This window comes from Dicentrarchus labrax, unplaced genomic scaffold (assembly GCF_905237075.1).
Source record: "Dicentrarchus labrax unplaced genomic scaffold, dlabrax2021, whole genome shotgun sequence".
Classification (NCBI taxonomy): Eukaryota; Metazoa; Chordata; class Actinopteri; family Moronidae; genus Dicentrarchus; species Dicentrarchus labrax.
The window spans coordinates 16,450,448-16,468,356 of NW_026136702.1; the positions used below are offsets into that span (position 1 = coordinate 16,450,448).

The window sequence follows — 17,909 nt, forward strand, 5'->3', positions numbered from 1 at the left end:
AGCATGGTTGGGAGGAACACAAGGTATGAATGGAAGAGAGTAAAAAGGAAGAGAGGAGGGGATGAGAAGGGGGGTAAAGTAAAGATTAAAAGAGTCATTAAAAAGGAAACCATGTGAATCAGCATCATCTTGACAACCAACTGAATAAACGCACACACCTCTTTCAGACTTGTCAGATCTCCCGTCTCAGCGTAGGCGTTAAGCAGTGATACATAAGTATCAGGACTAGGTGAGATTCCTGTTTCATTCATCACATTTAGGATGTTCTTAGCACTGTTAATGTCCCTACACAGGTGACAGAGGACGGCTGGTTTAAATGATCTGGTTATTTCAACAACAACAGTTATTTGTGCCAATAAATACAGTATGCTGCAAGAACAAAAGCAGTGATGCTCACCCTGCACGAGTGTGGCCCATAATCAGGGAGCTGAAAACAGCCTCGGTGATGGGTAAATCTTTGTTCTTCATGACACCCAAAATGGTGCTAAGAACACAGAGGAAAAGAAAAGTTAAAGTGAGTTACATCTTATCTTTGATTGAAATGACATATAGTAGGTACTGGAGCTGTTATGATCAACACATCTCCTAACATACAAGCATAGCCTAACACCATATAAGCTCGACTCAAACAGCGATGCTGTTTTACAACCATCTGTCAAGTAGCAGAGCTCCCTGTCAGAACATGAACTCTGTTGCTGGTTAATGGTAATGAGCTGAGAAGAAAGCTTACTCACCTGGCTCCATCAATATCTCCATATTGGCAGTAGGCTGCTATTAGTCTCTGGTAGGTAACCTGTGCACAAAATATAAGGAAATCAAACAGGAAAAGGAAAAAACAAACCGAAATCCAACTATTTGTTTCCTGCCCTTATTGTACCCTGCACTGCAATGCTTACTCTGTTGGGCTTAACGTCAGCTTCTTCCATCTTGGCCAGGAAGTCAAAGGGGGAGAACTTGAACTCATTTTGCAGGTAAACCTTCAGCAAGGCGTTGTAGTGACTAATATCATACGTTGCACCTGGAGAGGACAATCAGCATTTCTATAATATCTACAACATACAGTCATACCAAGAACATTCTCATTTAAATACAGTACAGAACTACTGGTAACTCTTATAAACCTTTTGTATGTAACATATGATAAAAATCCATGATGATGATACACACTATACAGTCACCAATTCAGTCCCAGTCTAATAATATGATCCAAATGATCCTCTGATAGTGTAAATATTTGAAACAATAGTAAAATACTTTGAAGTTCAGCAGCAGCAACAGCAAGATAGTACTGTGGATAATAAGCTGGTTAGGTTGTTACCACTGGTGTGCCCTCTTACCCAACTTCTGCAGCTTTTCCCATATACTGTGTGCCAGCTCAGTGCGCTCAGCCTGGGGCAACTCCGGCAGCAGGGACCCACAGCTACGCAACAGCAACAAGGCCTGGCTAGCACTGGGATGATCTGCACAGAGACATAGGTAAGGGTGGATGAAGAGAAAGAAATATACCAAAAGCCAAGAGCCATTTGGTCTAACAAGAAAAACAAACTGCTCAGTTCAGTACAGCTTCATGTTGCTCTCCACCATCATCTGATACTCTACATTAAAAACCTCTGACTCTTCTTCTGCCCTCCTACCTGTTCTGCAGATATCTTTGAAAACTTTGAGGAGCAGGGTCTTGGTTATGCGACCGGTTCTCCTCACAGAGTTGTCCAGCTTGGACAGAGCGCTCTCAAAATCCTGTGCCTGCTTGGACTGCACCGACATGCTGACGTCATAATGCTGCTCTTTGGCCACAGCACAGTTACGCACACACCCCACGGCATATGGTAACACACGACTGTGGAGGAGTCAATGGTGACAGTAGGGGGGGGGGGCAGAGATGGATGGAGGGAGTTAAAGGAAAGAGATTATGAACATTCAGAATTGGGGGATAAGCACAGACAGATAAACATGATTCTTCTGTGAGTAAACTGTGTGAATACCACAGGATGTGCAGGACTGCACACATGTTCAAGAGGCAGAAACACAGAAACATCTGTGGATGCTAGTTCTGTCGAGGGCGATGACCTTGAGAGAAAAAGCCTCAGCATGTAATGTTAGCATCCTCTTTGACATCAGCTGAGGTCAGTGTTTATCTTCTAACTCCGGATAAAATACTACACGCCAAATCTGACAGTAGCTTTAGTGAATTAGCTGCAGTATGACAACATCGATGGCCTAGACTGGTGGGTTAGCGTATAGCTAACGGCTAGCATACAGCTAAGCTAATAGAAAATAGAGGAATAAACAGAGGACGACAGCACTGAACACTGACAGTAACACTATTATTATGAATTAAGTTACAATAATTGACTTAATCACGAGTAGAGGAACACACTGTGACCATGACCGGGTTACATGATGTATGATCGTCACCTTGTGAGAAACGGGAGCCATGTTTAGCTAACCAGGCAGCTAACGTTAGCTACTGGAGGCAACCTAGTCTCACATTAATCCTTCTTGTGTCGACACAGCGCGGTTAACACTAGTGTGTGTGAGTGTGTGTGTGTGTGTGTGTGTGTGTGTGTGTGTGTGTGTGTGTGTGTGTCTGGTTGTCACTGAGCCTCAATGACATCTGTGCTTCACGCTACACCGGCTAACTGCGGCGGATACCTGAACGCATTTTGTGGCGCAGGGCCGATGTGTCGGGTGAAGAGTCCGGTCCGGCTGCCGTAGGGAGCTCCGCTGTACAGCCGACCGAGCGGCGGTCCGCTTCTTTTGGTCCCTGCGACCTGAAGCAAGCCTGAAGGCGAGAACTTAAGTAACCGTGCTGATCTCAAGAGCGCAGCCATGTTTCATGTGTCTTACACAGACACTGGAAGGACGTCCGCACACGTGCCTGCTCAACCACTGCAACGCGAGAGCACAGACCGAGCGCGAGACTTCTTTCAGTACGCGTTGTGCACCGTCTCGTGTGTGTCGATGCTGTGAACGGGTCTGTAGGTTTTGCGGTACACACTATAAACAATTAGAAACAGTAGCTCCACTTTGACCTCCTCCACACACTTTTCTCTGTTGCCATGGAGAATGAAAACTGAGTGATGACATCTCTACGTCACCCTTTAAAACCCCCCGTGGTGTGGTTCTGAGAGCCCAAAGAAAGTGTAAGTGGACCTTGAGTTAAGTTTTTATTTGATAAACTGTCAGGCTCGTTTTGAGATGGGCTGTTGTCTGATCAATGAGCTGATTGGCTTTTAGTTTTACTACTTTTCTGTCTGGTTTTAATGTTTAACTCCAGATTTAACATGTTGTGCAATGACTAGGAAACTTCATTTTCTTCTGGCATTTTAATACTAACACACATTACTGACAACATGGGCTCGCGTCTTATTGTAGTTCGCACCCTGATAATAACAGTTCAATTATAAATCCGATCATGGTCTGCAAATCTACAGGTAGCCTAAAGATAACAGGATGTAAACATTTCTGTGCTTCCTGTCATATTCTTTGAAGTCTGATGGAAACTGTCCGACTCTTTAAAGGCCACGCACAGTTCATGTCCAACAAGTCTAATTCTTTTTAAATTATAAAACTTTATTCACATTGCTAAGCTCATCCTGAACAGTGTTTAACAAGAACAGACTAGTAATGACAGCTTAGTGGTTGAATTTCACAGTCAGAGAAGATCATTTAGGCTTTCATATATTTTTATTACATTATAAACTTTTACAAACAACATATTCAAGAATGACATCATTAGCTCAGTTCTTCAATTAACTTGCTATTCCCTTTGCTCTTCCTTATCTTCAAGTTCTCCTCAACCACAGTTTTTGCTTTCTCCATGCTGCTCCTTACGCTCTCTCTTTTACTGTGTTCGTTCCACAGCTCAATAGCAAGTGTTCGAATCTGGTGTGCATTGTCCAACACCCAAGCTTGAAAGAATTCACACTTCTTGCTTGCCAGGAAGTACTTCTGTCTCCTCGCCCCTTCCTCTCCCTCCTTTGACAGGGCGGTTCTGGCCCGGGAAAGCACTGAGCGAAGCTGGCTCAAGGCTGCCAAGCAGTATCCCGTAGCATCCCCTCTGTCTCTGCCGGTCACGATGTGAGCCACGGCTTCCACCGCCCTGGCTGGGGCGAGGGGATCCTCCTTGTCAAGATAACCTCCACCCAACATGAGAGTTTCTCCACAGTCTAAGGCTTCTTGGACTGTGGAGAACACCCTGCTTGAGTTCAGAGCCTCGGACAGAGCGAGAATCATGTCACAGAACTCAAACATCAGTGAATCAGTGTCATTGTTTAACAGGCACAGGGTGAAAGTGTAGCCATAAAGTGCATTGACTAAACTGAAGCATACCAGGGGAGATGGATTTGCACATAAGGAACTCAACTTTGGGATTTTTGCAGAAACTGGAGGGACACTGGGAACTGTTGAACCTCCCTTGGCCGTCCTTGTTTCAGTTTTGTTTCCCCCTTTAATCTTTCTCAGTTGTGTAGCTGATTTGTGCTGATCCTGAACCACTTCCTGTAATGTCTTATATTTATCATCAACGTCCAGTTCATCCACAGATGTTGTATTTTCTCTCTCCAGTTTGCCCACTTCCTCTTCAAGCACCTCCACCAGTGCTCTCCCTCCCACCTCGTGCTCCTCCCACCACGGCTTCCACAGGGGGACAAGCCCACCGAGAGCTCCGCCCTTCATCATACCCGTAAACACCTCTTTCTCTTTATTGCTGAGAAGTTCCCACAGCTCCTCCTCTGAGAGTTTGTCAATATCCAGCCCTGAGAGCCGATCAGCCAAGTCCGGCTCCCCTTCTGCGCTTTCAGCATCCTCTTCTATGTCTCCCGTCAGTGGCTCCCCTCCTCCAATCTCCTCAAGCTTTCTCAAAATAGCCTCAATCTCTGTTGCACTCTCTTCACCTGACTCTTGAAGCTCTGCTAACCTGGACAAGAGTTCCACAACCTGCACTTTCTCGGATTCCTCTTCTTCCCTCTCGTCTGTGGCATCCGACACAATTCCTGCTTCCTTTAACAAACTTTCCATCCCCCCGTCTGTCCTTTCCGCCTTGTGCCTGAGTCCCACGAGAACCTCCTGCATTTTCTTTCTCCCCTCGCTTTCCGTTTTCCCCATATCCTTCAGCTCCTGCAGAACTGACTCCTTGTAAAACTCCTCGGAGCACATTGAGTGATCTGGGCTCTGGTAGCAAGCCAAGCCACAGTAATGCAGGTTACAGCGAGGGCAGGTGTAACAAGAGGGCTTACATTTACACAACATGCAGACTGCACTCCTCCTGGCGTTACCACCGTCCACTGTAGCCTCTTCCTCTTGGGTCTTGGCTGCCGTGAGAAACTCTTGTCCAGAAGCAGCCCCTCTGCCGGGGAGCAGAATCCCATCTCTGGTCACTGTGTCGGGCTCTGTGTCTGTCCACTCCTCCTTTGGACCGATGTCAGTCAGAAGACTCCTCACAGACGGAGGAAGTCTGCGTCTAACTAATGGATTCATTATCGGATGAAGTGGAAGTACGATGTTGTACCAGAAAGGAAAAGTGTGAGGTCTCAGGTACAAAAGAGATAACCTGAGAATTAGACAAACGATAATAGTGTCAGTAAGAGGAAGTCATCATTCGTTACGTTACTGTCTCAAAGTGAATTTGGTAGCTTCAGGTGCTAATGTTAGCTACGAACACATAACGTTAGCTGCGTGCTTTACGTAGCGACTAATTACTTTGCGGCTTCGCTAGCAGTATATCAATATATCAATATTAATGTCAATATGACAAACTTCATTCAACGTTAACCCCACAAACTGTACTGACCACCCAGCATTAGCACCAGCACCGACGATTTACGTGTGTGGAAATCAAGCTGCCATGTCGCTTTCTGATGACGTATAGGCGACCTGAAGTGGCAGCCGCGACAGTTCAACTTCTACTGGTACATAATATTAATATTAATAATATATATATATTTATTATTATTAATAATATTAATATTACTCCTACTGGTACATAATATTAATATTAATAATACATATATATTTATTATTATTAATAATATTAATATTACTTCTACTGGTACATAATATTAATATTAATAATATATATATGTTTATTATTATTAATAATATTACTATTACTCCTACTGGTACATAATATTAATATTAATAATACATATATATTTATTATTATTAATAATATTAATATTACTTCTACTGGTACATAATATTAATATTAATAATATATATATATTTATTATTATTAATAATATTAATATTACTCCTACTGGTACATAATATTAATATTAATAATACATATATATTTATTATTATTAATAATATTAATATTACTCCTACTGGTACATAATATTAATATTAATAATATACATGTTTATTATTAATAATAATATTACTTCTACTGGTACATAATATTAATATTAATAATATATATATATTTATTATTATTAATAATATTAATATTACTTCTACTGGTACATAATATTAATATTAATAATACATATATATTTATTATTATTAATAATATTAATATTACTCCTACTGGTACATAATATTAATATTAATAATATACATGTTTATTATTAATAATAATATTACTTCTACTGGTACATAATATTAATATTAATAATATATATATATTTATTATTATTAATAATATTAATATTACTCCTACTGGTACATAATATTAATATTAATAATACATATATATTTATTATTATTAATAATATTAATATTACTTCTACTGGTACATAATATTAATATTAATAATATATATATATTTATTATTATTAATAATATTAATATTACTCCTACTGGTACATAATATTAATATTAATAATACATATATATTTATTATTATTAATAATATTAATATTACTCCTACTGGTACATAATATTAATATTAATAATATACATGTTTATTATTAATAATAATATTACTTCTAACTGGTACATAATATTAATATTAATAATATATATATATTTATTATTATTAATAATATTAATATTACTTCTACTGGTACATAATATTAATATTAATAATATATATATATTTATTATTATTAATAATATTAATATTACTCCTACTGGTACATAATATTAATATTAATAATATATATATGTTTATTATTATTAATAATAATAATATTACTCCTACTGGTACATAATATTAATATTAATAATATATATATATTTATTATTATTAATAATATTACTCCTACTGGTACATAATATTAATAATAATGATATATATATATATTTATTATTATTAATAATATTAATATTACTCCTACTGGTACATAATATTAATATTAATAATACATATATATTTATTATTATTAATATTACTTCTACTGGTACATAATATTAATATTAATAATATATATATGTTTATTATTATTAATAATATTAATATTACTCCTACTGGTACATAATATTAATATTAATAATATATATATGTTTATTATTAATAATAATATTACTTCTACTGGTACATAATATTAATATTAATAATATATATATATGTTTATTATTAATAATAATATTACTTCTACTGGTACATAATATTAATATTAATAATACATATATATTTATTATTATTAATAATATTAATATTACTCCTACTGGTACATAATATTAATATTAATAATATATATATGTTTATTATTAATAATAATATTACTTCTACTGGTACATAATATTAATATTAATAATACATATATATTTATTATTATTAATAATATTAATATTACTCCTACTGGTACATAATATTAATATTAATAATATATATATATTTATTATTGTTAATAATATTACTCCTACTGGTACATAATATTAATATTAATAATATATATATATATTTATTATTATTAATAATATTAATATTACTCCTACTGGTACATAATATTAATATTAATAATATATATATATTTATTATTATTAATAATATTAATATTACTCCTACTGGTACATAATATTAATATTAATAATATATATATGTTTATTATTATTAATAATAATAATATTACTCCTACTGGTACATAATATTAATATTAATAATATATATATATTTATTATTATTAATAATATTACTCCTACTGGTACATAATAATAATAATAATATATATATATATTTATTATTATTAATAATATTAATATTACTCCTACTGGTACATAATATTAATATTAATAATACATATATATTTATTATTATTAATATTACTTCTACTGGTACATAATATTAATATTAATAATATAGATATGTTTTTTATTATTAATAATATTAATATTACTCCTACTGGTACATAATATTAATATTAATAATATATATATGTTTATTATTAATAATAATATTACTTCTACTGGTACATAATATTCATATTAATAATATATATATGTTTATTATTAATAATAATATTACTTCTACTGGTACATAATATTAATAATAATAATAATAATAATATATATTTATTATTATTAATAATATTACTCCTACTGGTACATAATATTAATATTAATAATACATTTATATATATTTATTATTAATAATATTACTTCTACTGGTACATAATATTAATAATAATAATAATAATATATTATTTATTATTATTAATATTACTTCTACTGGTACATAATATTATTAATAATAATATATATATATTTATTATTATTAATATTATTACTCCTACTGGTACATAATATTAATAATATATATATATATATATATATTTATTATTATTATTAATATTACTCCTACTGGTACATAATATTAATATTAATAATATATATATATTTATTATTATTAATATTACTTCTACTGGTACATAATATTAATATTAATAATATATATATATTAATTATTATTAATATTACTCCTACTGGTACATAATATTAATATTAATAATATATATATAATTATTATTATTAATATTACTCCTAATGGTACATAATATTAATATTAATAATATATATATATAATTATTATTATTATTAATATTACTCCTACTGGTACATAATATTAATAATTATATATATATATTTAATTATACATTATTTGTGATGAAAAAGTATTACCTCTGGGTCTATTGAGTAGTCGAGCTGCTCTGGAGCTTTTGGTCATGTCGCATGATCTTCATCAGCAGATGGAGGTTGCCCAGTTGAGCTTTTTTGTTCACACTGCAATATTTTTTAACAGAGATCAGTTTGTGCAAATGTGACTTGTCTATTGAATTAAAAAAAAGAATCTACAGACCAGAAAAACAACCTTACAAATACAACATCTATTAAGTATAAAAACAATGTATTGCAATGTGTAGTCTTATTTTCTTTACTGTTTCATATAGGCTAATTGTTATTGTCCAGTCCCAAAAATGTAATTGTCATTTGTTGAAGGTCTGGTTATGTTTACAGCTTTACCAAATCAGACTACTCAAATTTGACACTATCAGCTTTCTCTAGAAATCTGAAACTTAAAATGTCCACTGACCAATACACAGAGTTTTGAGAACTGCAGAAGAAACTGACTGAAACTGGACTGATCTATCATATTTGCTCCATGAGGCCTTATTAGTGGCACTGCTTACAAAGCTGAGTGGCTTTTTTACACCAAATTAAGATGGTTTATTCAAACCTAAGCGTATCCATAGACTATCCTGTCAACTCAATGGCTGAACACTGTTGTTATGTTCATAAAGTTGGGATGTTATTTAAGCGAGAGCCCCTTTGTTGTTGGAAAGCAGCTAGCCAGATTTGAATGACTCATCACAAGCGACTATGCATGCCACAGTCTGACTTACTGTCCCTCCATCTAACTTTCTGTCAATCTGTGTGTGCATTATGCATGTCTATTTGTGTGTCTTCCTGACTGTGCTGTGTGTCTACATCTCCCGTGGGGCTGTTTGCTATGAGGTGATTGTCTCCTGCAGGGGGTCAAGCATGGTAAAGGTCATGCAGGTGGGGAGTTGTCAGATGGCTGTCCACCCCTCACTGGGCCAAAGGGTTCCCGTGCCGCCTGTCAGAGCCCGTGGGGAAAGGGGAGGAGGAGGGGGGTCTGAGGTCGACATGTGCCATGCTGTCTTGGCCCCACCCCTGGCTGCCGTGCCAGCAGTCCTGGGTAGGCTGCTGCCTCCTCGTGTCTCCTTTATTCCTCCCTGGCATGTCCTGTGACATGTTAGTACCCCCAACACTAAATCCACAAGTTTACTTACTGACTGTTAGACTGATGGTGTGTAGTAATGCAGAATTTCATCTAGGTTAGGAAGATGTGCAAAAGCTTTTGGTCCTCTTTCTTGAGTCTAACCATTTATGTCCACAGTGGAATTTTATTTTCCAAGAAAACACCTCTAGAACTATAGGTTGGGAATTTCATCTTCATCATTTTTGATACACACATATTCTGGATTGTTACGATATAGATTCAGAAAGGAAAATGACAATCTGTTGCTTTTTCTTGGTCCAATACAGAAATGGCTGTATCTTAAAAACTCTAAGAAATGATATCAAATGCTTCCTACTATTTGATTAAACTATAGCTGATATCTGACATGTCAAATTACTGTTAAACCTATTTTTTTTGCATTTTAATAAAAAGAAAATCAACTTTGTCTATAAATGAAGGCATGCTAAGCATGTGGAATTTTTATTTTGTCACGTGTGACAACATGTCTTGACAGTTTGCAAAGCAGATTTTGTGTTTCGACCTCTAACAGACTCTTTATTGGTCGTTAGTCATCTTAGTTGACGGTATAAACACAGACAGGAAAGATGGGTATGGCATGTTACAATTGACAGGAATTGGCCATGGTTATTTGGTGTAGGTCATAACCACTAGGACATGAGAATGCCCCAGTGGGAGTATTTCTTTTAACCACAAAAACCTAAATTTATAGCCTATGAAATAAATCTGATATACAGTTTAGTGGATGTGGAGTTCTGTACACACTCTTATGCTATTACTGGAAAGAAAGATTCAAAAGTGAGATTACAGTTGAAGAAAATGTAAAACGAAAAAAAACAGAAAAGGCCCAATACTAACACACAGTCACACACATCCCGCTGTCTGCCACCAGCTGATAGGTGACAGGGAACAGGCTCTGCCTTTTGGGCATGTCCAGCCCTGGCATATCTGGAGCTGTCTACTGTACAACAGCAGGGCATGAGTGTGTGTGTCTGTGTTTGTCTGCAGTAAAAGAGAGTAGACCTATGTCGATGTAGACTGTTCTGTCCCCTGTCAGCTCAAAAGGATCTGGCATTATAGGGCACCCAAAAGGAAGACTGTTTGTTTGTGTGTGGGAGGGGGCTGCAATGTCCTGTCTGTGTCCAGTGTCCTGTTTCTATGTGGTCGGCCAGAAGCAAGTGTTTCAGTTTGACTCACAGAGTGTCGTGTATATAATCAAAGTTTTTCTTTCTCATCACGCCATTAAAGTGCAACACGTACCATGTGCAGGAATGCAGCAGCACATAGAACATATGTAGAATACAGAGGTTGCATTACATATAATATAACTAGAAAATAGATCAAATATGAAGAGAATAATCACAGATCAATACACAGATATGAGTAGAAGGATAGTAAAAAAGAGATAATATAAGTCTAGCAACATGACATGAAAGTTAATTTCCTTTCCAGACAGAAAGAATATATACATTTTTTGAGAATAAACTGTTGTTCCCATTATTTTGAAATGATAAAATTACATAAATATGAAGCTAAGATACTAAGAAGACAATGTACCAATGAGTTTTGTCCGAGAACCAATGTCTGTGAGTGTGGTGGTGGTGGTGGTGTGTTGCAGCAAACTCTCAACTGAAACCTGACATGGCAACAACATCCTCTTTATTCCTTTCCCTCTCATCTTCCTTTCATCTCTCCTACATATACTGTAAGTTTTTTCATGAATGAACCCAGGAATGTAAAGTCAGCTCCCCGACATGAAAGCATCAATGTACTCCTTCAATAATTCATCTCCAGGATCTATTATTTACCTTTTATTTTTTACCTCTTCACAAGAAGGCTTCAGAGACCTCTTCCTCCTGTCTCCTTCTCCTTGTCTTCCATCCTTTAATTGACAACCTTTGCCAGGTCACTCAGTCCATATAAACAAATCTCAGTTTCCTGTGCAGCGCCTTGATCTGCCTCAACCAGTAGACTCTCCCATTGAGTGTGTGTATTTGTGTGTATGTGTGCTGGGTGCAGTGCGGCATGTGATGTGCTAAAACACAGGTAGATGGAGCGGTAGCCTCTCAGTGACCTAAAGCGGCTGTTGACAGAAGTGACAGTAGAAACAAGCAGAAACCTCACAGCACTCTAGAAGTCAACTTTCTCTCTGTCTCTGTCTCTCTTGACCCAGGTAGGAAATAGAGGGTCCAGTGTATCACAGTAGCCTACACCAGTTATTTTGTGTACTATTATTTTTTCTACACCAGCGATTTCATGTACTGTTATTTCTGCAGCTCCAGACTTTAGGCTTTTTCTAGTGCGTCAGTCATGTATCTCAGCTTTTTTTCTCACTCTCGACCCCATGTGTTTAACAAATTGTGTAATAATCTATAAGTGTGCAATACACCATTTAGATCTAAAATAGCAAACTTTGGTCTCTCTTTTTAGTTTGGTCTTATTTATTTTTATGGTTTTAAGATGCTGTTCAGGGTGTTTTTAGGATTAAATATTTTACCTGAATGTATTCTGATGATTTTCTCATTGCAATTTTGATTTGTGATATATTTTGTGTGATCTGTTTTATGTTGTTTGTCTTCAACTTGTTGGCCAGGACACTCTTCAAGAAGAGTTTTTTTCTAATCCCATGATTTCTTGGCTAAATAAATGAATACATCTAATATAAAAAACGAATCATTTAATTATTTAATATATAATTATGTTATTATTTGCACAAACTAAAAACAATGTGATAAAGAGGAAGCTAGCCTTATACACCACCTATCAAATAAAAAAAGATAAAAGACAATAAAGAACATTCAATAAAAAAAGTAGCCCACTGAATAAAATATAGGAAAATAAGAGATGGATAAGAGTGCCAATTAAATTTGTGGAGAGTATTTTTGTTTTTTTATGTGGTGGGTCTACGCTTTGAGCGTGGTTGTTCTTTCAGAATTGGCTACAGCTTGCAGAGTTTTTACAGTAGCAGGTAGTGGCACAAATAGAAAGCCACTGGGAATAATGCTTGCAACATGCCTATCCTCTTCCGTAGAGTAACAGAAGTGATGAAAACATGTTGATTCAAATCAAGCAGCAGCCATTCATTTCAAAGTCCTTTCCATTTGATGGTTGATATTGAATATACAGTATATGAACCAATATCAAGCTATGACCAATAATGTGTTTAAAGATTCTACATGTCTTGTTATATTTTTGTTCATAACAAGCCTGGCCTCTCTGTCTTCTCATGACTGGTAAAAAAAAAAGTGAGCGAGTGAGACTTTCATGTTTTCCCCTCTACTTCTCTCTTCTCTTCTCCTCTCCATCACACCATTCCCGCAGGAGCAAACCTGAGACTGACTGTGTATCGGTGTACCACCCGCCTCCATCTGTCTAACCTCCGGCCCCGCCTCTCTCCATCCCCACGAGAGGGAGCAGCGGATTAAGAAAAGGGGAGGAATGGAGGAAGGAGCAAGGGAGCGAAAGAGAGAAGTGTGTCTGTGTCCCAAAGGATTGGTCTCTGTCTGTCTAAATCAGGAAGTGAGAATGTGACGGCAGGAGAGGCAAAGCAGAGACATCCATTCAGTGTGTGTGTTTGTGTGTGTGTGTGTGTGTTGAGTGTTTGTGTGTTCGTATGGACCTTGTTGAGCTGAGGTGTCATATATGTGAAGATCACAGCTTCAAGCTAGTGGCAACCAGGGATGACGCTCTAAATCACTGAAATGCCAGAGACAACTGTGCTGTGATATGTTCTGTGAATGTGCGCATGGATGTGTGTGTGTGTGTGTGTGTGTGTGTGTGTGTGTGTGTGTGTCTTTTGGGACATTTGATGGAGATTAATACCACTTTTAGAGTCTGAAAGTGAAAATGTTATCTAGTATGTCACCTTGGAAAAAAAGAGAGTGACATTGTCTCATCTGGACGCTGATGTACACACACACACTCACTCTCACACACACACACACACACACACACACACACACACACACTGTACATCACAACTTTTTTTGTCTGACATACCCCCACAGCCCTGTCAGTTGAACTCAAGTACATCCCTTTTAAACTGGATTTTATATACATTAACATTTTTATTTAAAGTAATATTGTTTTCATACAATTTAACTAATGTTTGGTCAGTTTGGTCAATTGCATTTGAACTACTACTACTACCATTTGGAGTGACAGAGCGGGACTTTTCAACCATTTATCCATGAGTTTTAGTTTTATTTCAACCTTTTCATACATTTATCTGATATATTTAATGCCAACTATTTCTATTTATGCTTTACTCTTAGCTAACTCAATTAATGTAGTCATTTTCTTTCTTGTGTTTCAGTTTGATTCAACTATTTAACCATCTATACATTACTTGTTGCTACTGTATCTATTTCAGTCATTTATCTATTACTTTACTTTCGCCACAGGTGGCATACATATGTTTATTTCTATGTTTTAAAATTAGCTGAGCTACTCTATACAACTTTTTCACGTATACCCTGGTAACTGCAGTTCCCCCTGGGGTACCCCTGGTTGGGAACCACTGATCTGGATTATGCATCATGCACAGTATCCACGGAATATGTACCCACACAAACACACCTAATGACATTACACACTCTCTCTCTCTGGGGACAAATAATCAGATGGACACAGGGACATCTCTCTGTTCCCCCTCACACATAAAGCTACGTGAATGTAGGCCAACTTACTGTCGGCTTCACTTCCCTCTCAGCGCAGTCAAAACAACACACTAGCTGTTGTCTCCTCTTGTTTATCAACCTCTATCTCTTGTTACCTCTATCTATCTTTAACCCTCTCTTTCATGAGTTGTGAGTCACAGAGAATTGTCTAGTAGATCAACAAAACAACTGTTACAGTCTCACACAGTGACGCTGATATAGTCACATCATTATATCCGTATTAGCAGGGAAAACCCTTCACGCTCCAACACCTATATGCCTTCATCGCATGCTATCTGCACTGTCTGATGTGTCTTCTAAGTAATTTACTGTGTGTGTGTGTGTGTGTGTGTGTGTGTGAGTACCCCTGCCTTATTCTACTGTAGGCTGACGGATGAAGCTCGACACATATTCATGGCATGTTTAGCAAAATATGTTTATCAGAATGTATACCCAAACTACTAACTAGAGGTAGAGAGCCTGTCCACATGATAGGCTATACTGTAAATAAAGTTGCTACTTTCATACAACAAAATAGTGATTTAAACTCCAAAGCCTTTCTAGCAACTCTCCGAGACAATTTAAGCTTAAGCTAACTGCTAGTGTTTAACAGATTCACCATTAGTTTAGCACGTCAATATTGGTAACATTAGCACTAACTCCTTTTTCGGCTGATGGGAATGTCGTTTGTTTTGGCCATAAGCACAAATTGACCTGATGGTGATAATATGAAAGGTTAAGGGATCTCAAAAGTTATTAAAATTCATCCTGAGAGAAATATGAAGGTATAAACCACATTTTATGGCAACCCATAAAGACGTGCCACTAACAGATAGGAGTATTGGACACAGTGTGATCCATATGGAATCCATATCCAAGTCATTGTCTCTGAATTTAGACTATGTATTGTTGATACTGCATTTGTGTTACAGATCTGCTTTCTGTCATCATGCTGCCTCCCTAATCCCCTAAGTTGATTTATTTAAAGATATTCTTTTTTTAATAGTGGGAAGCAATTGTAAGCAACATGGTGATCATGAACCCAAACTTGAACCAGGTGAAAACATGAAACAATCTATTACTCTAATAAGCAAACCTGCATGTTGCCTGACTTGTGTAATAGAGCCTCATTTGTATCATTGTTATATTTATTAATATTATTTTTTGTCAAATGTCGCATAATAATGTGAAACCTTTGAATACTGATAATAAATACAGGTGAAATTAATATTATCAGTTCACAGCATCAGGAGGAATAATTGGTAAGAAAAGAGCATACACACAAATTTACACACTTGCATGTTGCATGTTTACCTTATAGGCAAGGTAAGGCAACACTATAGAGGAAGTATTTCAAATATTGAGAAGGACCAGGGGAGCACTTGGCATTTTGGGCATGCACATAATCACACACTCTTACTGCGTTAGCGTTAGATGGAAAAGGTTGTGTGTTAGTGTGTTTGACAGCTCTCCGACCCTGGTTGCGATGTTGACATTAGTTGACCAGGACACATCACCTCTGCTTTAGGAAAAGGCCTACGGTGAGCCTGCCCTCAAGCACAGTGGGATTCTATGTATGTTTGTGTATGTCTGTGTGTGTCTGTGTGTGTGTGTGTGTGTGTAGTTTTAGTATAGTCTTTGTTAAAGTAAAAGCACCACAGACATCTACAATTTTGCTCTGCTGTTGCCCGAACAGATTCATTTATAGTTCTCCATGCATATGTGTGTGTGTGTGTGTGTTTCTCTGTGTGTGTAATAAAAGCATATGTTGGTAGAATGGCTCACATTCACAGTATCTAAAAAATAATAGTGTTTCATGTAGATTTTCACAGTTTTCAATAAAAAATGTGAAGGCAAAACACATCTTTCAAACCTTTTCCTGCTATAATCTCCTCTTTCAGCCATTTGCATCACATCTTCACAGCACATTGAGCCCAGATTGTGTTTTTTTCCTTCTGAGAATGTTGATTTTCACCTTGTGCGAGCCTGTTGTTGACTTCACTTTTTCATGCCTGTCCGGAAATCAAATCCGATCAAGTTTTATATTCCACAAATTGTCACCGTGCCAACCCTGGAGGACTGAGAGAATGGAAGACAGCGAGACGCAAACAAACAAGCATGTAGATGAATAACCCAACGCTTATGTCAACAACATGCCTGTCATCGTCAGAGGAGACACAGGCCCTCTCAACCGTGACAATTGCTACGCAGGAAAAGAAGAAACGGTCAACAAAATGATACAGAGCAAACTAATGGGGAAAAGATTTCATACATCTGAGATCGGCCTCAATCCTAACACTCATTGTTTTTCTTGTTGTCTCCTTAACCCTTGTTGTGTGAGCGTGTGTGTGTGTGTGTGTGTGTGCGCTTCACGTGTTGGTGGAAGCACATATGTATGAAGTCCAGAGCTCTCTTTTGATTTATGTGGTGTGGAATGTCAGGCATGTCTCATTGCATTAGGGAGTGCTGAGGAGGACACTGCCTGCCATTGCGCTTCGATGAAGGCGCCTCAACAATGGATACTAGACTCCTGCCACCTTTTAAGCCCCCACAACACCCCCAAATCCCTGGCATTTATCTGTTGGAGGGTCTGGATTTCCTCAGGGGGAGGGGTTAGTTTGCCTTGCGAGAAACTGGCCTGGGGCGATGCAGGAGGAACTTCTTTTTTTGAGAACTGATGAAGGACGTGAGAGGAAGCAGTTTTGCTTTGAAGCCGATGATGTGAAATGTTCTGTGTGGCTTATTGCCTGTATACTGTTGCTCATCATGCAGTGTTGTTGTGTTGCAGCTTTGTGAGTCAGCTCAATTTACAGCTCTGCAGCCTCAGCATCACCCTCAGGGTTCTTTTATTTACAAATATTTCTCCTAGCATTAATTATTAGTAGAATGTATCTTCTTCCTTTTCCACTTTTCTCTTTGTATCATTCTCTCTCAATCCCCCCTTCACTTGATCAACCTCTTCATCTCCTTTTTCTCTCTATTCCCTCCTCTCCTAGTTCCGCTTAGATCTCCTCCTAACCTGTGACATCCATCCATCCATCCATTCACCAGCCCTTTGGTGTCTTGTCCATCCCTGTATCTGTCTCCTG

The 17,909-nt window shown here is 36.8% G+C and overlaps 2 protein-coding genes and 1 long non-coding RNA gene across 3 annotated transcripts in view; 1 reads left to right on the forward strand and 2 right to left on the reverse strand.

Moving 5' to 3' along the window:
- lrpprc (leucine-rich pentatricopeptide repeat containing) overlaps positions 1-2,870 on the reverse strand; it is a 53,978-nt gene extending 51,108 nt beyond the window's left edge. The window contains exons 1-7 of the mRNA XM_051419099.1: positions 2,653-2,870; positions 1,635-1,837; positions 1,338-1,460; positions 897-1,018; positions 735-793; positions 398-484; positions 159-285 (exon numbers count right to left, since the gene is read on the reverse strand). Of these exons, the coding sequence (XP_051275059.1) occupies positions 159-285; positions 398-484; positions 735-793; positions 897-1,018; positions 1,338-1,460; positions 1,635-1,837; positions 2,653-2,831 (900 nt within the window). The 5' untranslated portion in view covers positions 2,832-2,870. The remainder of the gene's footprint in view (positions 1-158; positions 286-397; positions 485-734; positions 794-896; positions 1,019-1,337; positions 1,461-1,634; positions 1,838-2,652) is intronic.
- LOC127374128 (uncharacterized) lies at positions 2,822-16,696 on the forward strand. The gene is made up of 2 exons (XR_007887003.1): positions 2,822-3,143; positions 13,484-16,696. It is a non-coding gene; the product is annotated as an uncharacterized LOC127374128 (long non-coding RNA).
- Positions 3,669-5,876, reverse strand: znhit2 (zinc finger, HIT-type containing 2). The gene is made up of 2 exons (XM_051419110.1): positions 5,792-5,876; positions 3,669-5,551 (listed from the first exon to the last, which is right to left on the reverse strand). Exon 2 carries the CDS (start codon positions 5,476-5,478, stop codon positions 3,736-3,738), a length of 1,743 nt encoding a protein of 580 aa, XP_051275070.1. The 5' UTR covers positions 5,479-5,551; positions 5,792-5,876; the 3' UTR covers positions 3,669-3,735.
- Positions 16,697-17,909: the final 1,213 nt, after the last annotated feature.

Coding starts and splice junctions, on each gene's coding strand:
- znhit2 (XM_051419110.1), bottom strand. CDS start 5,478: ATGAATCCATTAGTTAGACGCAGACTTCCTCCGTCTGTGAGGAGTCTT.